Source organism: Mesoplodon mirus (genome assembly GCF_964341445.2).
Source record: "Mesoplodon mirus genome assembly, chromosome: 8".
Taxonomy (NCBI): Eukaryota; Metazoa; Chordata; class Mammalia; order Artiodactyla; family Ziphiidae; genus Mesoplodon; species Mesoplodon mirus.
This window is the reverse complement of record NC_138984.1, coordinates 72,371,896-72,399,258: the sequence shown is the minus strand read 5'-3', so window position 1 is coordinate 72,399,258 and position 27,363 is coordinate 72,371,896. Positions and strand designations below refer to the sequence as shown.

The window sequence follows — 27,363 nt, the reverse complement described above, 5'->3', positions numbered from 1 at the left end:
CTGCTGGATCATATGGTGAGAATATGTTTAGTTTTGTAAGAAACCACCCAACTATGGCATTCCAAAGTGGCTGTGTCATTGTGCATTCCCACCAACAATGAATGAGGGTTCCTGTAGCTCCACATCCTCACTAGTATTTAGTGTGCTTATGATTTTGATTGGTTGTGCTTATAATTTTCATTTCTCTTTGACTGATATTCATCTTAAGGTTTCCCTAACCTCTACCAGTTTCTCTGGCCAGCAGTTAATGTAAGCAGCATTATGCCAATCAAAAGCTCAGCTGTTTAAAGAAACCTGGTGTTGTATCTTTCTTATTACGCCAAACAAGGCTAGGTCTATTTCAAATATTTTATATCCTATATCAGGGAAAAGAAAGAGGTATAATAGATATGAAAGACCTGCTAATGTGTCAGGTACTGTGATCATTACCTTGTATATTCTGAACTGGTTAGTGCTTGGCAGGGGGTAAAAGCCTGGGCGTAAAGTGACAGTATCCTTACCTGATAAAGAAACTAGAGTTCTGGAAACTTTCATAACCTGTGCACAGTAACAAGCTCACCAAAACCCGGCCACACTTGTTTAACAGACACATTCAGGGAGCTAAGTATCTTTTCACTTGAGGATCCATTAAAATAACCCCCAAAGTAGATCTTACTTTGACTAGATATAATCATTCCATTTTTTTTGCTGCTGCACCAATCTTATCTTTTGAATTTTGGGTCATTGGTACTACCAATCAAAAGACCCTTGTTTACTAAGATCTCTTACAAATAATGTATTGAGAGGGAGAGACTGAGAGTAAAACAATGTTCTCAAAATTCCTATGGATTTTAACTTTCATACATCACTTTGCCTCGCATGAGCATAAGTATTTTTCCTCACAAAGGTGGTATATAGGTTTACCTATAATTCAACTCACCTAATACTATCAACTCACTAACATCACCACTATCGTGTTTTTCATGTTCCCTTAATTACCAAGCATAACAAAGTAAACTATAGCCTTTAGTAATCCACTCAAAGTATAGGCTGTCTCTTACAAAGTGAGAGGCTATTTTGCAAAGCATGAAGATCCTGTCATTAACAAATATTACTACATCACTGGTTTTAGGAAAGAATAAGTTTAATTATATTCCCCTTCAAGCTAAATTCTGATTTACCCTAAAAAACCAGGTTTACCCCCCCAAAAAAACAGAGCTTTCTAAATTGTTTCACCATAGAATTACAACAAATAGTGTACTATATATTCATTAATTTATCAAAAAGACTATATTCACATAACTTTTTAGGAACATATCACCATATAAACCAAGTCTGCCATAAATTATATAAGCTTAGGGGCTTCCCTGGTGGCTCAGTGGTTGAGAGTCCGCCTGCCGATGCAGGGGACACGGGTTTGTGCCCCGGTCTGGGAGGATCCCATATGCCGCGGAGCGGCTTGGGCCTGTGAGACATGGCCGCTGAGCCTGTGCGTCCGGAGCCTGTGCTCCGCAGCAGCGGGAGAGGCCACAACAGTGAGAGGCCCGCGTACCGCAAAAAAAAAAAAAAAAAAAAAGGGTTTTGTGAGCTGACTTGGCAGCTAAACACTTACAGCACTATCCCGTCACCAAAGGTGCTGAAACAACTGACCAACTTTTACAATCAACCCGTTTGTATTTGGAATATGACCTCTGCTTGTATTTTAGGAAGGAAGCTTTGCACCAGGAATATCAAATGAGCACAAGCTAGCGGCCAGGGGATGCAGAGCTTCGAGTGCAGGAATGCCAGCAAAATGTGCCTAAGCTTAAAAGTCAGCAGTTTTCTCAGCCATCAGTACCTTGGGCTTTCAAAACCAACTTATTCTTAAAGGAGGACAGTTTATCGGTCGGAATCATTTCATAAAACTGGAAAAAAGATAAAAACACAAGCCAATACTTTAAGCATTGCTCTCAAGAAAAATAGAGCATGCCTAGTCACATTTAAGGTCACAGCTTCTATAAAATGTGGCCAAATAATGGGTGTCAAGGGGCAGTTTTTTTCTTGACTATTGAAGTCAGGAAAATTTCCTCCCCTAGAATGGCTCTGATTGGCAGATACTCTCTGAGAGAGGACAGCTGAGGCCTGTGGTCATTTTATGTCAATGGCTCAACTGAGTTGGTCTCCTCTCCCCCCTCACACGCCCCTCTCTTTTTTTGCCAATCCCTATGGTTACATCCAAAACTGCTACCCAAAATACGCTCACGGCAGTGGCTTAAAGGGACAGGAATCACTACAAAAAGAATACACACACTTGGGCATATGTCTTATGCAACTCTTTGATTGAATATGCCTATGGTGATTTTTCTCAAAAGAACTTGTCAGATTAAAATTATAAATGACTTGAAACTGCTGGTATCTGTTTCGTTTGGCTATTAGGGTGGTCAGGATGTCTAACTTAGGAAGGAGAAAATGACAAAATGTCCCAGGAATCAATAGACCCTTGTTTTGCTTGATTTTACTGACTTAAAATTAACCCCCAACTTGATGGATTGGAGGCAGTATCAACTGCTTATTCTATTCTGTGAAGTAGAAGAGAAGTCAAACAACAACGACAACAAAATATATTTCTGAAACAGTATTCCCTAGGTACAAAGTGAAGTTATAAACTCGGAAATAGAACATGCTTACTATTGCTAACAGACATGAACCCTGTACAAATTTAGCAACAACTTACCATACTAGACATCGTGACCTGTGGCACTGGCATTTTCCAATATCGTTTCAGATACCACTGGTAAAAGATGGCAGAAGTAATCTAATCTGTTAAAGTCCATGTCCCAAACAGAACTGCACTTCTAAAATAGCCTGAGCAAAAACAACATCTTTTCACACTTACTTTTAAGGAACCAAGGGAACATTTTAAAAGAAATAGTACATCAAGCATGTTCAGCAGGTGAGAATGAACTTCAATAGCAAGTCAGTAATACCTGCAACATGTATACCTAGGGAAACCTTAAGAGTAATGTGCTCACAGTTAAGAATGGAAAAAACCAGCACAACCTATTCAATATCGTCCATCTTTAGGAGGTAGCACTAGAAATTAGCTTCTTTTTTATTTATAAGCCAGCAAATTGATTCTTCTTAATATGTGGTTGTTTTTTGGGTTTGGGGTTTTTTTTTTTTTGCGGTACGTGGGCCTCTCACTTCTGTGGCCTCTCCTAATGCGGAGCACAGGCTCTGGACGCGCAGGCTCAGCGGCCATGGCTCACAGGCCTAGCTGCTCCGTGGCATGTGGGATGCTCCCAGACCGGGGCACGAACCTGTGTCCCCTGCATCGGCAGGCGGACTCTCAACCACTGCGCCACCAGGGAAGCCCTTAATATGTGTTTTTAACGTGGTATTTCCCATTCAGGACATAGGACTCCAAGCAACGTGGCTGGCTCCACCACCATGTAGCACAAAGAAACAGAAACAACATGTACAAGACAGCCCAGGCAGGGCTTAAAGGTTCTCACAAAAATGTAGGATGTGAGTAGTTCACAGATAGCCCAGCTACAAATAGCTTCCCAAATTCCTTCACCTCCATCTTTGAACCGGGAATGCACCAACCAACTGGTATCACAAAATGCCCTAATGACATAAGGAAGGGGGAACAGGTGATTAATACTAACTACTGAGGTTAGTATTTCAAGGCTGAAAAGAACAAAAACATTCACCAAAGTTATTTCCTGGCATCAATTTGAACTATGGGAAGGCATAGTTGTAGTGCAAAGGGGAAAATAAACAAAATGAAAATAAACTGAACACTTTAAATTATTTGGAAACTTCATACCAATCTCATTTTCATAGCTTTCTCCCACTAAAAATTTTACCCAATATAAAGTAATAATACTACATAAGTAACTAAACCTTTCAGAAATAAACCCAAGATTCCGAGTTGAGCCTTTTGTATAGGCTCTTTCTTTTCCATTTCCTTTCTCAGCTGCCTGCCTTCTAATAAGACAAACTCTTGGCAGGAACATAGAAGGTATCCACACATTTGGATGAATTAGACAAGGAAAGTATAAATGAATAAACCCTGGCACTCGGAAATGAAGCAGTCTTTTAAAACCAAAGAGCCAAAACAGAGGCTAAATAATATAATGCTTTCTGACAAAGAAATTTACTTTTTAAAAAATGAGATATACACAGTTCTCAAGGATCAATAAGGCAGTATTCTAAATTAGTGTCTTTCAGATCAAGCTGAGACAGTAATCGCTAAACAATACCATTAGCCTACACACGCCCCATACACAGTTCTTTAACAGATTTGTTTCATATTGTAATCAATACATGTACAGTTACTTACTTGCTTCCTTTTGTAATGAGCAAACTGAGAAAGGCCTAGAACAGTTGCAAGAGCACCTCCTCCAACAAGAATAGTCCCTCTCACTGCCTTTTGAAATGCCATTTCTTAGCCTACAGAGACAAAAAAAAGAAACAAAAGAGTTATTTGGGATTTTTTTTTTTTTTTTTTTTTTTTTTTTGCAGTACGCGGGCCTCTCCCGCTACAGAGCACAGGCTCCGGACGCGCAGGCTCAGCAGCCATGGCTCACGGGCCCAGCCGCTCCGCGGCATGTGGGACCTTCCCAGATCGGGGCACGAACCCGTGTCCCCTGCGTTGGCAGGCAGACTCTCAACCACTGCGCCACCAGGTAAGCCCTATTTGGGATTTTTATCACATAATAATCCAATAACAAAAAGACACTGCCTAGATTATGAAATTATGTTAAACTAGAAAAGAAAACACACAATAAGGAATTTGTTAATATACCAATTTGTATACCACAATTCAAAAACAATACACAAAAAAACCAAGAAACTGACTTTATAAAATGACCGTCCAATAGGAATTAAAGAAAGAAAAATTCAGAGACAACTGAGGTTATTTACATAGTATAAAGTCAAGAGAGCTGTGAAAAGAATGTGTACCTGACAAAACTTCATGCTGTACTTGTAAATTTGTTCAACCACTAATCCCCTCCACGAAAAGAACTGGTGGAAGTCTTCTGTCACTCAACAGGACAATGAACCTCATGCCTGCTTTGGGTTCTTTGGCAAGTGTTGAATTCCACTCTGGTACACCTCCCTTCCTGAGTTTTCCCCTTCCGAATAAAGCTCTCACTAAAACCAAAAGCCAACACATTTACATTTCTATCCCTGGAAGAGTCTACACTTTACAGATAAAAAGTAAAAGAAAACCATGCCATGATCCTTTTACAAAATGACAGATATAACACTGCTATAATTCCTTTCATTAAGGGAACTTAAAAAAAAAAAAAAAGGTTTCTTCTAGCCAGAGTTGCATGGCACCAAAATTTCAAGGGGAAACCCTCCAGATCAAGCACTCCTTCGTGCTCACTGTATATTTCTATAAAGTCTTGTACTGTGTTAGCTCTTGACTTTCTTTCTTCTCACTTGTTAAAAAAAAAAAAATTCCACTATCGGATTGATGGAGTTTCTTAATTTTTTTTTTTTTTTGAGGACTTTTAGTCTAACTTTTTCAGAAGCCAAAAAAATAAAATAAAATAAATAAAAAATAAAAATTCCAGGGGCTTCCCTGGTGGCGCAGTGGTTGAGAGTCCGCCTGCCGATGCAGGGGACACGGGTTCGTGCCCCGATCCCGGAAGATCCCACATGCCGCAGAGCGGCTGGGCCCGCGAGCCATGGCCGCGGAGCCTGTGTGTCCGGAGCCTGTGCTCCGCAACGGGAGAGGCCACAGCAGTGAGAGGCCCGCGTACAGCAAAAAAAAAAAAAAATAATAAAAAAATAAAAAAAAATAAAAATTCCAATGTAAAACATCTTACTCCCTTTTATTCTGCTAAACAAACAAACAAAAAAACAATAACACTGTGTAATCACCTAAAAACAATTCTAACTTAGAGTTGATATTTAGCAATTTGACCTACCTAAGTCTTTCACTTACAAAAGCAGCTGGCACACCCACGTGTTACAGGGAAGCCACTACCTACTTTCCTGAATGGGTGGAGTTCTGACCTGTCTGGACAACATACCTTATGCTTTACAGATATCTCACAACTCAAATTATTTAATATGAAGTCAATTTTAACCTAGGATAGTAAAAAACATATAGTATCTCAACGTGAATTATGATACAGTTAAAATATTTGAGTTCAGGGACTTCCCTGTTGCACAGTGGTTAAGAATCCGCCTGCCAGTGCAAGGGACACGGGTTTGATCCCTGGTCTGGGAAGATCCCACATGCCGCAGAGCAACTCAGCCCGTGCGCCACCACTACGCCACCAGCCTGCGCTCTAGAGCCCATGAGCCACAACTACTGAGCCCATGTGCCACAACTACTGAAGCCCACGCGCCTAGAGCTCGTGCTCCGCAACGAGAGAAGCCACCACAGTTGAGAAGCCTGCGCACCGCAACGAAAAGTAGCCCCCACTCGCCATAACTAGAGGAAGCCCATGTGCAGCAATGCAGACCCAACACAGCCAACAATAAATAAATTTATATATTAAAAAAAAAAGTTTGAGTTCATCTTGACTGAATAGAATCTATTAGCATAACTATCCTAAATCAAAGAATTTCAAGTGCAGTTGGTAACTATGACTCTACAGAAAATCCATTTTGGAATACTATAAATTATATACCAAAATAAAAGCTGGCATTTCTTAAAATTTTATTTTTCTTCTGATCTCATTCTTTTCTGACAAACTCCTAAATTCTAAGACTCATCTTTATTTTTAAGATTCTCACCAGAAAAATATTTCACATGCATATGTTCTTTACTGCTGGAGGTCTCTTCTTTCCCATCCCTTCTCTGCATCAACCATCCCCTCTCTCCCAAGTTATGCAAAAGAGTTGGTGTATGTTGGCTGGGGCTTCCATTCATCATTCAGTCAACCCTAAGAAAAACCTAATGTCCACAATTGTTCTGATGGTGAAAACCGCAACTGAGCCAACTTGGAAGGCACCCCTTTGTCATAGCTCAGCATCACCATTCCTAGTACTGCTATAAATGTTCATATGGGTGCTTATCACACAACAGAAACCCTAGCAGCCCGGAGATAGCATGCTATCCCCTGGCTAACTGGGCTTCCCTGACAATTAGAGACAGAGAATAGAGACCTAGTTCTGATTACCTAAACAATGCCTGTGCCCACCCCATACAGATAGAAGCCTGGCAGTCCCTTGGATGTGAGTTTTGTAGGTGGTTGACTTTAGCTCAGTATCATTGCTTCTGTCTTGTTGATAATGTCATTGATGACCTCACAAAGGACACCACACATCAATATAGCTAACTGAGGAATGTTATACAACACAGTCATAAAGCATCTCAGCAGAGGTGTTCATTCAGCCAGTTAAGTTTGGAGCTAGTTTTTCCAATTGTGTAGTTCCCTACATTCCCTGCTCCTTATTATATTGCCTCAATTTGATTTTCCTGAAACCAAAACTTGCTAAGGAGGATATCTTCATGGATTTTCTCAATGAGCCACAAATACTATGGAAGAACTGCATTGACATATTATTTTGCAGAGTTATTGATAATATTGGCTATAATAAAGTTTCTTTTTTCAGTATTTTCATAAAATAACCTATGCTTAAATATTATTATTTCTATTGTGATCAATTTATCCACAAGATAATCTAGCTGGTTGTAACGAATAAATCACTCTTACAAAAGCACAGAATCAGTCGACTTTACCTGACTCTCCCAAGATGATGATGATAATGATAATGATCATCATCATCATTAATGTTATAATGACAATAGTTGCCATTTACTGAGTTATTTGCTAGGAAATGGGTACCACGCTTTTAATTCTTTATATATATCAGCTCATATCACCCTCACAACATCCTAATTTCATAAAAGAGGCACTTGCAGTTCAAAGAGAGTAGGGGATTTGTCCTAGGTCATTCCCTAGTAAGTGACAAAGCCACAGCTTAGTCTTTGCTGCTAATCACTAGGTGGTTCTGCCCTGCCTTTGCTCTGAAAAGCCAACCTCTCCCCAAGAGCCACACCATATTTTGCTATTACTCCCAAAAGAAAGCCCTATTCACAAGCAGTCACCCAAAGTGTACAGTTCCTCGGCATTAGGTTCCTCTAAGGCAATGAGGAAAACTCTGACAAAATATCTGCTAGTAACCTTCTGCCAGATAATGTGAAAACTTTGTTTTAATGTTGACAAAAAGAAATGTAAAACCAGATTAACGTTAAACTATGTGCTGTGAACTACTTATACCCACTTACATTCCATTATAAGGAAAAAGGTTTTCACAATGATGACAAAGAGAAAAAGATTGCTTCCTTCTACATAAAAGCTGCAACCAGGAAGTTAGCAAAGACTGGGAATAAAAATGTCAATAAATCTTTACCTTTTGCAACTAAAAGTACGAGAAAGTCAGAGGCAGAAGAGAAAACCAGAGGTAGAAAAGAAAACCGGAGGTAGAAAAATCATCTAAAAATAAAATTAGCTTAGTTATCATAGCCTGATGTCTATGTTAAATAGCCTGTGAATAAATCACATATACATTGACTCAGGACTGGCTCCTGCATTTGCACAGACCAATGCCAGCCCTCTAATTCTTGCAAGGAGAACAGCAGGCAACTAAACAAAACCTTAAACAAAGTTAGTCAACTAAATATATCTGTGAGTTTATCAACTGCTCTCAAGGGCTTTACAATCAATTTGGAGGATTAAATATCAAAGTCTGTCTTATAACTGTCTTATAACTACATGTGCTACACTGAATGTTATTAATACTCTGATAGACAGAAGACCCTGAACAGCCAAAGCAATCTTGAGAAAGAAGAACAAAGCTGGAGGCATCTCAATTCCTGACTTCAAACTATATTACAAAGCTATCATAATTAAAACAATATGATACTGCCATAAACACAGATACATAGATAAATAGAACAGAATAGAGAGCCCAGAAGTAAACCCGTGCATACATGGTCAATTAATTTTCAACAAAGGAGCCAACAATATACACTGGAAAAATGACAGTCTCTTCAATAAACGGTGATGAGAAAACTGGACCAGCCACATGCAAAAGAATGAAACTAGACCACTTTCTTACACCATACCAAAAAATCAACTTAAAATGGATTAAAGACTTAAATATTAAGACCTGAAACCATAAAACTCCTAGAATAAAGCATAGAGGGTAAGCTCCTTAACACTGGTCTTGGCGATTACTTTTTTTTAATTTGATACTAAAAGCAAAGACAACAAAAGCCAAAAAAAAAAAAAAAATGAGTGGGACTACATCAAACTAAAAAACTTCTGTACAGCAAAGAAAACCATCAACAAAATGAAAGGCAACCTAATGAATGGAATAAAATATCTGCAAATCATATATTTAATAAAGGGTTAATATCCAAAATATATAAAGAACTCATACAACTCAATAGCAAAAAAAAAAAAAAAATTCAATTTAAAAACAGGCAGAATGACTAAGTAGACATTTTTCCAAAGAAGACATACAAATAGATAACAGGTACATGAAAAGGTGCTCAACATCAATAATCATCAGGGAAATGCACATCAAAATCACAATGAGATACCACCTCACACACACACACACACAAAATGAGGTAAGTGTTGGCAAGGATGTAGAGAAAAGGGAACCCTTTTGCACTGTTGATAGGGATGTAGTTAATGTAGCCACTATGTGAAAACAGTATGGAGGTTCCTCAAAAAATTAAAAACAGAACCACCATATAATCCAGCAATTCCAGTTCTGGGTGTATATACAAAAGAAACAAGATCACTATCTCAAGGAACTATCTGTACCCCCATGTTCATTCCAGCATTATTTGTAATAGCCAAGACATAGAAACAATCTAGAGTGTCCATCAAAGGGTGAATGGATAAAGAAAATGTGATACACACACACACACACACACACACAGAGGAATATTATTCAACCATGAAAAAAGAAGGAAACCCTGCTATTTGCAATAATATGGATGAAACTTGAGGGCATTATGCTAAGTGAAATAAGACACACAGGGAAAGACAAATACAGTATGATCTTACTTACATGTAGAATCTAAAAAACCCCAACTCACAGAAACAGAGAAGAAATTGGTGGTTGCCAGAGACAGGAGGTGGGAGGTGAGAGAAATGGATGAAGGTGGTCAGAATGTACAAACTTTCAGTTATAAGATAAATAAGTTCTGGGGACGTAATGTACAGCATAGTGACTAGTTAACAATACTGAATTGCATATTTGAAAGTTGCTAAGTGAAGAAATCTTCAAAGCGCTCATCACAAGGAAAAGAAATCGTAACTATGTGAAATGATGGATGTTAACTAAACTTACTATGATAATCATTTCATTATATATATATATATATACACACATATATATAATGTTATATATGTTATATAATCATTATATAATCATTATAATGTTATATAATCATTAGGTTTTATGTCTTAAACTAATACAATGTTACGTGTCAATTTTATCTCAATAAACCTGGAAGAAAAAAAAACATTTAAATTACAGCCAAAAGAAAGTAATAGCTCAAAGTGGTTTGAAAGTAATAGCTCAAAGCACTATCTGATACCATTTTCATCAACCAGAAGATACAGCGCAGAATAAAACTAAGATGCTTATTTCTCCTTTGTTCTATTCTAACTCAAGCACTGAGTTATCATGCCCTCAAATAAAGAAAGGAATCACTAAATGGACAGCGATTATACTTCACCTGAATTTCTGTGACTTGGGTTCCCTCAAAATTAGTGGAAGGGTGGAAGGGTTTATAAATAAAGCAGGCTGTTAAATTACATTATTTACTAAACCATGTCAATATCAAATTTTTAAAAAAATCAGTGACTATCCAGTCAAGATGGCACAGTGAATTTATGCTTCAGCTCATCCTGTATGCTCTAAACGCATGGTAATGGCAAACAAAATAGAAAAAAAAAATAAAATAAACACAAACATATATACACATACATACTCTGATAGAAAAGAAAGCAAGGTACTATATCATTGCAGTGAAAAGAGATTAATTCTCACTAAAAGAATTAAAGAAGGTTTCAGAAGACAGGAGACTTGAAAAGCCTCTTGAAGAAGAAAGGATTTGGAGGGGAGTGAGTACAGGCAGGTCTGGATTGAGAAAGATTTGGAGGAGAAAGAGGAACATCATGGTAATGTTCAGGAGGCATGCAAGTTGTTATCTGGTTTGGCTGGAGATGATGTTCATTTGAAAGTGAGGTTTAAAAAGAAGTCCAGGGCAAGAGATAAGAACATTCTGTACATGTGAAATAAGATATTTTTCTATGATATTCTGTTGCATGAGAGCTGAGATTCCAGACGAAGGAAGCAAGCTGCTTCATCTCATGACTTATGAAGAATGTTCAAGTAGATTTTGGTGTTGAAGCTTATGATGAAGACTGAGGGACCAACTGGAAGGCAATAAAATAGTCCCCACATGAGAAGACGAAAGCCTGGTTTAGGACAACACTGAAAAGTACTAATGCAGACATTGATGCTTTGCAGAAATCTCTAATGACAGCACTCAATTACAGACCATTACAGAATCTGACAAGTGATTACAGAAGGAAACAGGAAGAAACTGAAGGTCATAAGGGGCTTTAGCCTGGGTAATGGGGGATTTGCCCCAACATTACAACATTAAGAATCAGAAAGAGAAGCAAGTTTAAGGGAGAAGAGGAGTTCATTTGGAAGCAAAAATATTTAAGATCTTGACAGAACACCTCCAGAGAGGAAAGAGCAAACATAGAGATAGGAGGGTCTTAAACTCACAAGAGTCCTCATAGCAAAAGCTACGGTGTGAGGAATTTTCTGCCTAAAACGGACAGATATACCTGCTCACAATAAAATGTACTTATTGCCAGCAAAACAAAAACTGGACTTGCCACTTCTCAAAGTTTGCTGACCCATGCTTCTAGCTAACCCTGCAAGTTATCTGGCTCCACAGGATTCTTGGCTGTCCTTTTAGGACTCTCATTATAGATAGAGTGACTTCGACGATGAAGACAACCGCTCAGACCCTATCTTAAATAGTTCCTGAGCACTCACCACTTCTGCCTTCCTCCTACTCATTGGTAAGGCTACTCTACCAGCTAAATCATGCATTTAGATGACTTAACCACACACTTGAGAATTAAAAACAAGAAATAACCACCCACTGGCAACGGCTGGGGTTCCCCTTGGCAACTACGCACAAGCAAATTTATTCCAGAACAAAAGCACACTTCCTGGCCCCGGAATTCTCAAAATAGAGTCCTCAAACTCCTCCCCCTGTCTTGCAGTCCTAGCTTCTCTCTTAATTCAGCATAAATAAAAATCTATCCAAATAGATTTATCACTCCTCTGTGGAAGGATCCCTTCACTTCTACAAAAACTCTCCTATCCTCTGTTCTCTTGCGTAGAAACAGCTATTTCCCTTTTAACCTCCATGCTCTCCATTAATTTAAGAAAAGTTGAGACTTCTCAGGGTTTTGAGTCTTATGCCAGCACAGATGCAAACCTATTTCTTTCCACCCCTCACAAGAATTATCAGTGTGGGTGCTGGGGAGGAAGGAGGATAGCTCAAAGATCATTTTCAGAAGAGTCATTTCAACCACAAGCCTTGTCCCTGGCACATGTGTTCTCTGGCAAGATATAAAGGCATTCTATGCCCCTCTGATCACCTACACTGAGAACCCAAGATGAACAAGGCATTTAAAACATAAAATAAAACTCCCAGAATATAACCTAGATGTAGCATGTGCTACTTCACTCAGCCCTTTACCTAAGCAGATGCAGGTCCAAAGGTAGGAAGACGCTCCTTACACTTCAGCTGTGCAGCCACCCTCCTTGTGGCTGTGCATGGAAAGCCTCCCCCTCATCTATTTTGAGTCATGACACTCCGTCAAACCCACAGGTGGCACAAGTCCGAGCGCAGGGCCTCAAGATCCACCTGCACACAAATGCAGTGACTTAAGGGAGAAAGTTGCATGAATCTTACTAAATAAGGGTGCAGGGCCTCATCAGAGGAAGTCCTACCCAGAAAGTCATGGAACTTGACAGCAAGTTCACAGCAAAATGGAAGAACAGGGAGTGAACGCAAAAGCACCTTCCCTCCCAAGTAGTTTTAACTATAAAAGTCAAGGTTTTGGGGGTGCTTTGAACTAGGCGTGTTTCAACATTCAAACCCTTTATTCTTCCGATTGACGTGATAGCAAATGTTATGCATGCTTTCCTATAAGAAACAACGTAACAGTTTAGGCACACCAAGCCTAAGCCTGATAAAGTGCTCCCACAAACGAGTACCGATCAAAGCACACCAAGCGCTACCGCCTCTTTCCCCAAGGCTGACTTTACAGAGGGGAGAATGATTAGCGCTCTGCCTACAAACGCATCCTCCCCAGCCAAGCAGAGAGGAACTTCTGCACACATACGTCTTACACAGCAGCATGGGATCCCTACAGAAACACAGAGTGAACCCTCAAGCATGCTCTTTGAAAGCTGTCAGACGTAAATGAACAAAACAGTCAACATCAGAGGCCCATCAGCCTGTTCTTTGCAAACAGAAAGGGGCCCTAGTCCATAAACTGAAATTGAATCATTCTTTTTTCAGTTGCTTCAAACATTTTTGAAAAGGATTTAGACCAAGTCCTGATAGAAAATGGACCTAAGGGTTATCCACAAAAGATTATCCCAATGGAAATAAGTGAATGTATCAAATCCTGAGAAAACAGGAGACACTTAAAAGTGTCTTCACCTTCCCTAGGCCTTCCTCTATTGTGTGTGTGTGTGTATATATATATATATATATATATATATATATATATATATATATATATATACACACACACACACACACATATACATACATACATATTTTTCCCTAAACCACAAACACCATAATAACAATGATAACAATTTACAGCCTACAGTTGTAAAAAATACATACACTGAACAGGATATCAAAGGACAAACAAAAAGATTTTTCTGAAATCATTGAGAAAAGCATTCTCCTGAAAAACAAGATAAATGAAAGGACCATGTAAAAGTCAGCACAAAACTTATAAATGTAATGAGTCCTCAGGCTCTGGATGTCCAAAATTTTGGCCTGTGGCTGATGAGGAAGCTCAGGCAACGTAATCACACGTGGCTGGCACAGCACCCAAACCCTAGCTTGGTCCCTGTCTTTCACACCCTATCCAAAAGCCAGACTGCTTTAGGGATGGGCAGGTTCCATTTCCAATCAATTTCCCCAGGAAATCCCTTGCCAGAAGGGCCCAACCCAAAAGATGGAAAAAAAAAATCTCAATGACTGGAGAGTATTTTAAGAAAGACAAAAGAGAAACAGAATCGGGCAACAAAGAGAAAATGAAAGAAGACAAACACTATATTTGTATTGGTCCACATAGCTTCAAGCCAGAAGGTACTTTGGAAATGATTCCTACTAGTCACTCTGGGGCACCTTTAGGTCAATTATATCATTTTAGAACAAACACAACACACAGCTACAGATGACTGAGAGAGAGGTTAGCCCAGGACCATCCCTCAGGCTCAAAGGACAGCAGGCACCTGGAAGCTTGACAGAAAGAGTTGGCACAGAAAAGGGCTGAACTGCTTTCAGAGGTTCAAATCAGACTTTAAGAAATGTAAGCACAAGACACCCCCCCCCAAAAAAAGAGGAGAAAATAAAGTCAACCATTTAAAATGAGCCAGTTAGAAGCCTCTATCTGTTTATAAAAACTCAACTCAAACATTATCACATGAATTCTTTTGGTGTAATTTTTGGTTTTTTTAAATTTAGTATGCAATGCCACAACCAATTAAAGCATTTACTTCACAAAGTCCTCCAAAATGAAAACGTATCAAAAGGGAAGAAGGCCGCAGAGGAACAAGAGGATACATGCTCACACTCTAACTGTCATTTATTATGTAAGACGCAATTTTAAAAAAATAAATAGGGTTGCCAAGGCAACTTCCATATTATGTATTTATGTTTTCTGCCATTTCTAAAATGCATACCAATACTATAAAGTCACAGATTTGACCCTTTTCTCTTATTTTCATAAGGTTCACTCTAGAATTACAAGAAATCAATGAAGTCCATCTCAGCTAATAATAGATTTATATTCATTAAATGCAAATGATCATAGTTTAATTCATAATGGAATGATTTCCACTGTATTTGCTCTCCATAGAATTGCTATTAAAAATCATGAAGAACTATAATTAGTTCATGCAGGTGAACTTGTTTTCCATTTTAAAATCATTTTAAAACTGAAATTAATATATATTCTCTGTCATCTTAGATATGTTAATGGGTTTTTGTTTAAAGTTGTAAAATCCTATCAGTGATTTTCCATAAAAATATATGTCTGCCTTCTTTGTTTACCATATGTAATTTAAGGTAATTCTGAGAGGCATAAAATAAAATGCCCCTTATAAGAGAAATTCTGGAGCATTCCTTCCCCAAAATGCCCACCCCTTATAAAGACACAAGTCAGGTTAAGGAATTGAGTGGATAGCATGCCAACTATGAAATAATAACTTGCATTTATGTATCAACTAATAAGAAATGCCTCACTTAAAAAGAATACAGCAGACAATGTAAAAAGCTTTAATTCTGTCTTGAAGAAGAAGAAATGTTACCAGTGAATCACACACAAAAATAATTCTTTAGGCAAACAGACCACACTAGTCCTGTGATTTTTTTTTTTTTTTTTTTTTTTGGCTGCGTTGGGTCTTCTTTGCTTTCTCTAGTTGAGGCGAGCAGAGGCGACTCTTCGTTGTGGTGTGTGGGCTTCTCTTGTTGCAGAGCACGGGCTCCAGGCACGCGGGCTTCAGTAGTTGTGGCACACAGGCTCAGTAGCTGTGGCTCACGGGCTCTACAACACAGGCTCAGTAGTTGTGGCACACGGGTTTAGTTGCTCCGCAGCATGTGAGATCTTCCAGGACCAGGGATTGAACCTGTGTCCCCTGCATTGGCAGGTGGATTCTTAACCACTGCGCCACCAGGGAAGTCCCAGTCCTGGGCTTCTTGCAGTCTTTCTGCCCCTTTACTAACCCTATTGTTGGGTTAGGAAAATGGTTCACATTCTTCTAGCAGCATAAACCCCCTTTTTTTAGATTTTACATTCTGTTATAGAGTCTACTTCAGTAATTAAGACAAGAAGAACCCCTTTACTTTGTTATAGAATAAACTGCAAATCAAATAACAGAGCTCAAAATATCTGCCTTTACACTAAAATATATCAAGCCTCTCCTCCGGATTTATTATAAAAATAACAAACCCTTATACAGTAATAACAATCATGGCTGTTGACTACACACCCTAAAATGTTCCATAAGAAAACATCTACTTCATTATATAAAAAGGGTTTAGGTGCTATAAAATAGTGCGCAGGCACTGTGAATCAAATGAAAAGGTTTTTAACACATATAGATGATAATGAACTTTAGTGAAAAGAAATATACCCTAAGAAAATTTCAATTAATTTAGCATGTTCAGAAAAAGAAGTGCTTAAGATAATTAAGCTTCTATTTGCCTGGATCTTAATCAGAGATCTGTTTTGTTGTTATCCAATATCATATATTTTTAAGAAATATGGCATTATGAATTAGGAAGAACTATCTACTAAATATAGGGATTTTTTTAAGGCTCAAAAAAATCTTATAAAGAGACAAGATCATTTTTCCAAAATCTCTTTTTTTTGAATAGCACAGATGTAGAAGGTTTGAGAATCTGCCTTAGAAAGTTATAAGCACAAACAAAACTTTGAGAAACTGGCTTTTTTTTTTACTTCAAAATGCTGATGCCAGTTGAGTTAACTCAGCTTTATTCATTATTTTTATCACCAAATACAATGAAAATGTACCAATTCTTTCAAAAGTTCCAGTAGCAATTGCATTATATATGTCATTAAAAATGCATTTTAGGAAATACTTGTTGAAAATAGTTTATGAAATCTGGGCTCATAAAAAACTATGATAGGACTTCCCTGGTGGCGCAGTGGTTGAGAGTCCGCCTGCCGAGGCAGGGGACACGGGTTCGTGCCCCAGTCCGGGAAGATCCCACATGCCGCGGAGCGGCTGAGCCCGTGAGCCGTGGCCACTGAGTCTGTGCGTCCGGAGCCTGTGCTCCGCAACGGGAGAGGCCACAACAGTGAGAGGCCCACATACCGCAAAAAAAAAAAAAAAAAAAAAAAAAAAAAAACTATGATATAATTTTTATGATAATTAGTTATAGCACAATAATTTCAGTTAATTTAATTTACTTACATTGTAAATAAAAAAGTTCTAAATTTAATTACAGCTCTATTACAGCTCTATTAATGCATAAGACATCGTTGGGAGTTATAACAGAGACCAAAAAGTGTATGGGGTGGGGAGACCATTTATTCTGCTTCCTTGAGCTGGAGAAAATCCCCAGGAAATAAATCTAACCACTTTTTACATCCTGTAACCACTTTTCCCCTATAGCCTGCTGAAATTTGCATTTAAAATTCACTCCCATACATATCTAATAATCCGTTGCATGTATAAATCTAACTATCAACAAAGGGTCAAATTACACACAAAAAGCACAGATGCAAAGAAAATCTAAGATGTACTACAACAAAATAATTATATTTTATACTATTTAGCTTAGTGATGACACTCCCTAAAAATGTGTCACCCTTAAGGAAGTAAGAATCAGATAACAGGAGAGAAAGACTGCAGTAATTCATATTTCTACCAAAAATTTCTTTCAAAAGTATGGAATACATATCATACAACAGTTTGTAAATGCTCCATCCCCTGGCCCCTCAGAAAGGAGAAGAAAAGATAGTAGGTCTTCACCTATGCAAAAGTAATAAACAAAGCTGTATTTTCATCTCAGTCATCTTGGCTAAAACAGTCTTGGTCATAAGATCTTATTCTCCCCACTTGAATGAGGCAACCTCTCCAAGCCTCTCCTATTTAGATTTTTCTTTTCTTCGTTAAAAGGACGGGCATGCACCCTAAGTGGAAAGCTTTCAAATACTAGACTATAAACAAGTCTAGTCATTGTGCATGAGATACTGTGTACCAACATTACACAGCTAATACCCTAGCATCTGACAGTCTAAAATTGAAATAGCATGCACAGGAGAAGATCAAGGGTTCTACTCAATATTCTTGCTAAAACCGCCACCCCCCAAAAAAAGTACACACACCCCAAAAACCTCTATATTCTTTTAATTCTTGAAATACCATATTAAAAAAGAAAATCACCAGTGGGTATTCTAGAAGGAGAGATTAAGGAGACTCGCCTTGTAATTCCATCTATACCACTAACTTGCTTTGTGATTTCAGGCAAATCATTTGAATTTGCTGATCTTCACTCCACTTATAAACGAAGCATCTTTGAAAATGTCCAGATCTATTTTAACTTTAAATTTGTATTATTTTATGGTTTTTCTTCATTCAATAGGTGCAGAAGGAAAAGAAAAACCTTCTGCACTAAACTTGGTACTACCTTAATATCCTATTTATTTAGCAATGTTGGATGATTAAGGCTTGCATTCATTCTTTCATTCAATAATTACTAACTAATCATTTAACATATGCCAGGCACTAAACATACAGCTGAGAACAAACATAACAAAAATCCCTGCCTTCTAAGAGCTTACATTTGAATGGAGTTTATAGGTTTTTTTTTAAGTCTAAACTATTTTGAATTTAAATATTTCAAAAATAGAAATCATACTTTGTCTTCTTAAAAATATTAACCAGGAATTCAATTATTGATGGCTTGGAGCCATCCTTACATACATTAGACTATGCTGCTAGGGTAATGTCCTCAGGAACAGCTAAATACTATTACTCCTTTACTCAGTGGCTCCAAACCACACTGTTCCCATTTGAATTCTTCCTGTATCTGCTTTATAAAGTTTTCCTGGTTCTTCAAACTATACGGCTGATGGTAATTTTCCCTTTTGATCTTTGAGCTCTCCAGATCACTTCTAACTTGTTGCCACTGTGGTGAGAAAAGTGAGAGCCAACTTAGCTAAAACTGTGTTTAAAATACAAATAAATAACTCTGAGCAAGGCAAAAGGAGCAACTCATTAGCATTCTAGCTTTTAGATTTTCAACATTCTGGCTGTATTTATTCAAGGGCCTTTTTCCCCCTTCCTTCCTTTGTTCTAGGTCAGTGGATCTTACCAGATAATGTCTTATCAGAAGTTTATGGTACACAGCGTGGATGAAACAAACTACACAGGTCTCCGATGAAGATTAAGAATTTCAAGCCAGATACAAGCACATAGTCGATAAGAAAAAGAAAATTCTTATTTCATTTCTGCCTCATCTGAACAAATTCACATTACATATATGAAAAAAAATATGGCAAAGCTGTATGCTTCTGCTCTAGAAACAACTAGAACCTCTTTTCTGTGCTCTCTTGGATTTAAGGAAAAGATTACAGATAAATGGGCCAGAAAAGAAGCTATCTGCCACTCTTATTTTTTTTTGCGGGGGGGTGGGTTCGCGGGCCTCTCACTGTTGTGGTCTCTCCCGTTGTGGAGCACAGGCTCCGGATGCGCAGGCTCAGCGGCCATGGCTCACGGGCCCAGGCGCTCCGCGGCACGCGGGATCCTCCCGGACCGAGGCACGAACCCACGTCTCCCGCATCGGCAGGCGGACTCCCAACCACTGCGCCACCAGGGAAGTCCTGCCACTTTTAAAAAACTTCAAAATTAATTGTTGGAAACTGGTTTATGAAAAATGCACTTACCATTGGTGAGGGAGAGATTAAAATTGTACGCTCTAAGAAAATAATGAAAGCAACAGTTCAACAAAACTCAGGGAAGTATCACTGAAGGAACTAGCCAACTAAGGAAGATGAAAAGAGGAGCATTCATTCTTGCAACATGGATTCAACTCGGATTGACTGAATGTCTGCTATATCCTCAGCATTGTTCTAGGGGCTGGCAATTTCTCTGCTCTCATGGATTGGGGGGCAACAAAAAATAAATCTATAACAATTTAAAAATTGAGTACTTTGAAACTGACAAGTGCTATGAAGAACATAATTAGGTTGGAGAGTGACTGGGAGTAGAAGGGATCTACTTTAGATAGAAAGTCCATGCAGGTTATTTGGCACAAACGTAATTGAGGAGGAAGAGCCAGCCACACAGGGACCTAAGAGAAGGGCCTTCTACACAGAGGGGACAGGCATACAAAGACACACAGCAGGTGTACGCCTGGGCTCCACTGGACAATGTAGGGGCAGCACAGTGTATCATGTGGGCAGTGGGTTCCAGATCAGGTCAGAGAGCCAGACATGTGCCAAGTCATGTATGACTTCCTTCTAGCAAGGTGTTTAGTCTGACAAGATAGAGATAGAAAATCAGTGGAAGGTCCTAATCAGTGCGATGATACAATGGAATTTAAGCAGAGGGAGGGAGGAAAGAAGATTGACCCTAGCTACAGCATAGAGGATGCTTTCCAAGGATATAAGAGTAAAAGCAGTTGCTTTTTCTTAAGGACGCCATTAGCCCTGTTCATAATGAGTAGATGAAAAAAGGACGTAAAGGGGAGAGAGAGAGGAAGAGTTAATAAATCATATGACAAAATAGTAAAAAAAATGTAAACCACAATCAAAAATAGGATTCTGTAATAGGAAAACAAACACTTCAGCGATAATCTTGAATATAAATGTCTGCTGAACTTACACACTTGAAAGACTGTTCCAGCCCATTCAGTCTAACAAGCTGGTAACAAAGAACAGAGTGTCAACTGAGAGAGCCTCTCAAATGCCAACAGCAGAGGTCTTTTTTATACTTCTATTCCCCCTTGGGCTAGGGTACGTTGCAGGTGACTTTGCCCCCCAGCAACTCATGATATCTTGAACTGATTTTGAACTCATATTGGAAAACCCTAGGTCACATCTCAACAAGCTGAGGCACTCAGAACATTCCGCACCAACCATACAGGCAGGGCGCTAAAGAGCTGTGTGAAACTTACGGACACACTGAGTATAGACGTAATAGACAAGAGAGACTGCATATGATTAATTACAGTTATTTATATTTATGGGTTTGAATCTTGAGGATGCCTGGCCTCTCCCCATTTTATTTCATAATTTTCCCCCTGCTGGAGACTGAAGAGCAAAAGTCAATTGCCTGAGTGTTGGCATCACACTGGAAACTAAAGGGCCATGCATTTCAATTCCAGCTCAAGAAACACTCTGGCTGAGCAGATGTAATTCACCAGACCCCAGTGGGCTAGGCCCGCACTGTTGTCAGTCAAAGCACATAGCTGATGGAAATCAGCAGAGCACATTAGCAATTTATACTCAACAGCCTCTTCTCAACCATAAATTTTGAGATAATGTTAAGTGAAACCCAAAGTTAATCCAAAAAATTTAGCCCATAGTTGAGCCTGTGATTTTACCACGAGGCTGTCAGGACTTAAAAAATGACTTACAAAATGGTATATCTAATAGGACTCCTGTCAAAATGCCAGGTTCCAACAACCACGCAGCGACCTTCAGGCATGACCTCACCCAGTGCACTTGTGCCTACTCCCTTGGTCATTAGTTTGGCAGCAGCAAGAGCGTGGTTTGTTTTTCAGTCTGTGTCTTGAGGCTCTGCAGCGATCACAGGACAGGCAGTCAGCAACCGGAGCCAGACCCCCACCCTGCGACAATCTCAGCCTCAACAAAGCCACCTGAGTTTTCTGGACTTCAGATTCCTCACATAAAAGATTGAGATCATCTAGACATTTCCTTTTGCATGCATTGCTAGACCCCATAAGCTTGGGTTTCTGCTCTCCAGAGTCTCCTGCAATTTTTCCCATCTGAACTGGACCACAAGGGTAGGTCACTCACCAGGCCAAAATGACTGCCATCCTCTTACCCCACTCTGACTTGAAAAAGCAACATTTTTATGCTGGTAATAATTATAAATGTCTAGAAATAAGCAGACAGCCTTAAGTAAGTTACACATTCTAGAATTTCTTGACTGCTTAGGAATTAATTCTTTCTGGGTTAATTACACTCTGGATAGAGATGGGGTAATGGGCAATGAAAATTAATTATGAAGAGAACAAAAGTAGATAAAATAGTATCTGTGTGTGTTTCTGTTTTAAAGTATATGTGCATACGCACACACACACACACACACACACACACACATAAAGGCTAGAAGGACATACCCAAAAATATTTAAAATCTCATCTTTGAATAGTAGGGTTGAAAGTCATTTTTATTATCTTCCTTGTGTGTATCATTTTTTAAATTTCTAAAATGATCACATGTTATTCTTGTAATAAGAAAAAAAAAAACAATCTGTGTGTGTATGTGTGAGTGAGAGAAAAGAGAGAGAGAGAGAAAAAAAATAAGAGCTCTAAAGAGCACCGTGCAGATAGGTGGCTGACATTTGACTAAATCCCATATCATTTGACCACTACTTGAGTGATTTTCCTGTTACACAACTTTTCTCATCTTTAATGAACTAGATAGAGTAAAAGACCCACACAGAGAAGGAAAAGGATATTTTGCCTTTAGAATTTATTAGGACTCTTGGAAGAAGAACTAGAAAATGTCACAGAATTATCTACCTTACTCTGAAGAACAGTCTCTACCCTAACTGGGATGAATTTGGCTCGAGCATCTGACACAATAACTATTTAAGCCTGAGTTAAACTACCCCTAAACTAGCCTTGAATTTCTAGTTATTTCATATTACATCGTCTCAGGGATTTAAAGTTTAACATAACATCAGAAATTCCAACAACTAATCAAACCAGTGACTGCAAACCTGATCAAACTTACTGGCATTTAGTGCTCCCCAGGATTCAACTCCATAAACACAGAAACTCTTCAGCCAACAACACACCCAGGGGACCCCTCCACGGTGCCAGCCCTGAAGGAAGCCACAGGTACACAGAGAAAGCACAGACCATCCTAGACGGAGGCCAACACTCTCTCCCCTTCCCTGCCCCGTGACAATTCAGTGCTTACACGCAGGAACACAGCTACTCGCCTAGGTATAACTGGGATCCTTCTGTCATAGGCGCTGTCCTTGGCATATTCAAACCACACCACTGACCAGTCAATAGAACATTCTCTGCAGGAGGTAGCCAGTGTAGAGGTCATCAGAGACCACCCCCCTCGGATTGAATTCCAACTCAGTCACTTACTAGCTGTGTGACTGACTGTGAGCTTTCGTCTTCTCATGCATAAAATCTCATCTGTTTCACAACTTACGTTGAAAATTTGAGATAATGTAGATGAAGTGTAGAAGTATATCTGCTGTCAACAACTCCCATTACTCATACGTAACCTGCAGTGGGTCCCCACATATGCAGTGCTGAACAGGGCGATACAGACTGTGGTTAGAGAGAACAAAGGCAGCCGTAACCTAGCTTTAGCCCAAGCAGCACTTGGCTCTGACCAAGCAAGTGCACTTAAGATTCCCAGGTTGGGGAAATGAATCCTGTCAGTCATTTCCCTTGGAAAAAAAAAAGAGTAGGCAGGTCTCTCAAGCATTTCTCTAGCATCTCTCCCCCAAATAAACATTCTTTTCCACAGAACGGATACCATTATTTGTGGAGCGTTCTATCAAAAATAAAAACCCTGGGCTTCCCTGGTGGTGCAGTGGTTGAGAATCTGCCTGCTAATGCAGGGGACACGGGTTCGAGCCCTGGGCTGGGAGGATCCCACATGCCGCGGAGCAACTAGGCCTGTGAGCCACAACTACTGAGCCTGTGCGTCTGGAGCTTGTGCTCCGCAATAAGAGAGGCCGCGACAGTGAGAGGCCCGCGCACCGCGATGAAGAGGGACCCCCACTTGCCACAACTAGAGAAAGCCCTCGTACAGAAACAAAGACGCAACACAGCAAAAATAAATAAATTAATTAATAAAATCCTACCCCCAACATCTTCTTTAAAAAAAAATAATAATAATAATAAATAAAATAAAATAAAAACCCTGTAAAGCCCAGCATCTAACGCAGATCTGACTCCAGGCCACAGGTTAGCTGTTCCAGAGGTCACAGGACGCAGCAGGCTCTTTTGCTTCAGGTTAGACTCTGAGCGCATGGAAGCCAGTGTTTACAGTCTACCTCCAGTAGCTCAATTAGTCAGCGGATTTAAAACCGTCTCTGTAAGAGGCTTGATCTAAGGTTTGTGTCCTGAGTCAACCCAAGTCACTGGAAAAACTTTGACCCATAAGAGTGGTTTTCTGTCCTCTATTCAGAATATTTCCTGGTATTTATTGTTAGTTCAGAGAGGGTGAGGAATTGCTTTCTGGCTCTATCACAAACCTTGAACACCCTCTACCTTGGAAAAAAAATACTGATATAAAAACAAAATGCTACCAAAACAGTCAACTCTATGAGTCAATGTATTTTTAAAGAAACTGAGATATTTCTCAAGAATGTGTCCCTTCTTAGGATCATGCCCTTACCCCAAGATGTAAAAACATACACCATGACTCTGACTAAGTACACAGCAAGAACCTAGGAACAAGAGTCATTTAAGTGCCCAAAGAGTCTTGTTTGGCCATTCATTCACTGCATGCCAACCACTAGCCAACAGTATATTGTATCCTCCAAACCACCTTTACCCATGTCCACACAATCCCGCCCGCTCCCCACAGATGCCTCCATCACCCCTCAACCCACCTTTGCCCTCTTACCGCCACTCCTAGTCCACTGACAACAAGGAGTGACTCACTCCTGCCACCTCATCTCACATTTGCTCTTCCCACCCTTTTCTGACTAGATTCTGATTGCTGATGTCTGATTTACATTATCTCAATTCTTTGTTAAATATAATTAATCAGTTCATAGGATCAAGGGAACCAAGGTCCAAAGAGACCTAAAAGGAATTGCACATCTTGACCAAGGTTGCCAAAGGCTCCACACACCAATCCTGCAATTGTAAGCGGGCACTGGAAACCACACGGTCAAGCATACCGAACCAATACCAGAAACCCACATTTGTCTGAGGTTCTTTGGGGGTATAACTGCAAAAGTTAATGATTACAACTCAACATAAAGCAATGACGATGGTGAACAAAATCACTGGATAACTCAAATAAAAGTCACTCGGTAAAAGAAAAAGAACACAGGACTAAGTCTGCCTACTCACTAACTTCATGGTCACCAATTTTCCTCTGCTTCGTCAGAAAATTTGCCTCCACTATTAAAAAAAAAGATGGTACACAAAATATAGTTTATATTTTATAACAGAGAGGCAATATGTAAACTTAAGTATGTATTGAGTTTTCCTTTATTCAACATATTCATTCAGCACCTACTGTGTTAAGACTGTGAGTAAACAAATGTGAATAATTTATAGTTTCTGTCTTTAAGGAACTCACAACTTGGAGAAGAAGATTCTAAAACAAATATGAGTGATACAAATAAGGTTTGGACTAGGGGCTAAGGGAGTAATTACCCATGGGGTTAATTAAGGGGAGGTAGGAAACGTCATCATGGCAGATTTGTAGAGAAAGCAATAATTAATCAAATGTTGAACGTTCAACAGATCCAAGTGAACATGAGCAAGGACATGACTGTATGAATGAATATTGCATTTTCAAGAAGAAGGGGGTGTAATATGTATGTCTAGAGAACAGGATGGTATACCACAGTTATAAGTGAGGAAGTGAGGAGACTAAACAGGAAAGCAAGGGTAAAATCTCTGGAGATCTCATGTGCCAATCAAAGGATTTTGGTCTTTGTCCAGTAAGCAATGGATCACCAAAGAAAGCTTTTAAGCATATTTGTTGGCTACATACCGTGTTACAAGGACTGTGTTAGTAGGTTGATACATGTTATATTAATCCTCACAACATCCCTAGTAGGATGGACAGACACATTTGAATTTAAAGACCATCCTCCCCACTCCCCACTACCAGAAGCAGTGCTGGGAGATAAATTAAAAGGACACACATCTGGGAGAAGGGAAATCAGGAGACTGGTTGTAAACATCCCAGCACAAACTCCTAAGGGTCCATACTAAGCCAATGACAGTAACAAGAGTGGAGAGCACACAGTCTAAATACGTTTGACTCTGATGATGGTCCCCAGAAGCAGCACTCCTTAGCTTCTGCCAAATAGGAGAAAGCACCTCCCCCAGGGGTTGCACCACCATTTTGGCTGAGAAAGAGGCCCTCAGAGCATCTGGCGCTCCTGGCCACTTGAGAGCAGTCCCCAAGGAGGCCTTTATACTCCAGTTGGCCACCAAGCCATGAGGAGATGTCCTAGGGCTACAGATACTCTGAGGAGGCTTTTGCTCACCCTTGGCCACCACATCAACAGGAGCTGCCAGATGTCTGCAACCAGCTCCCCCCAGGACATCACAGGACTAATCCTAGCATGCTCCACAATCCTCTTTACCTCAGTCATCACCAGAAGCCCGACCTGCCCCATTTCTCACCTTCTCAGACCTCTCTCCTTCCCAGTTAAGCCCTCTAGAACTCAAAATCTATCCTTTTCTTCTCTAGATGTTCCTTTCATCAGGCAATACCCTGAAAACATGGAGAAAGCAAGATTTAATCTGAATTTTGAAGGCTGAAGCCTACCTACACTGTTTTCACAGCAGCCCATTAAAGGGAGTTTGTTCATACTCTCATATCTAAGTCCAGCGTTCAGCCAGGATAAACAGCAATGGCTGTACCAGTTGCTAAAATATCAAAACATCTCTGAACCAGGTGATAACTAGCCCCTTTCCTAGGACCTTCCTATGATTAAGTGATTAAAGAGTTAATGTCTAGCCTCACAAAAGGCTCCAGGACCCCACCCCAGACTAAAGATCTGTACCTGCAGTACCCATTCCATTTTAGCTGTAAATACTTTGAGTTAAACGCCTGCTTCTATTCTGCAAATCCCCCAGCCTGGAGATCATTAAGTGTCTCACCATTTCACCTTCCAATTTCTCCTCTATCCTCTTTCAAAAATCTTACCTGTTCTTTTTTTTGAATTTTATTTTATTTTATTTTTATACAGCAGGTTCTTATTAGTCATCAATTTTATACACATCAGTGTATACATGTCAATCCCAATCTCCTAATTCATCACACCACGACCACCACCCCCGCCGCTTTCCTCCCTTGGTGTCCATACGCTTGTTCTCTACATCTGTGTCTCAATTTCTGCCCCGCAAGCCGGTTCATCTATACCATTTTTCTAGGTTCCACATACATGCGTTAATATACGATATTTGTTTTTCTCTTTCTGACTTACTTCACTCTGTATGACAGTCTTTAGATCCATCCACATCTCAACAAATGACCCACTTTCATTCCTTTTTATGGCTGCGTAATATTTCATTGTATGTATGTACCACATCTTCTTTATCCATTTGTCTGTCGATGGGCATTTAGGTTGCTTCCATGACCTGGCTATTGTAAATAGTGCTGCAATGAACAT

At 39.5% G+C, this 27,363-nt stretch overlaps 1 protein-coding gene across 3 annotated transcripts in view; it reads right to left on the bottom strand.

The window, feature by feature from the left end:
- Positions 1–27,363, bottom strand: part of GPD2 (glycerol-3-phosphate dehydrogenase 2) — a 157,221-nt gene that overhangs the window by 93,290 nt on the left and 36,568 nt on the right. For all 3 annotated transcript variants that reach the window (XM_082631151.1, XM_082631150.1, XM_082631149.1), the window contains exon 2: positions 4,307–4,416. In XM_082631151.1, the coding sequence (XP_082487277.1) occupies positions 4,307–4,408 (102 nt within the window). In that variant the 5' untranslated portion in view covers positions 4,409–4,416. The remainder of the gene's footprint in view (positions 1–4,306; positions 4,417–27,363) is intronic.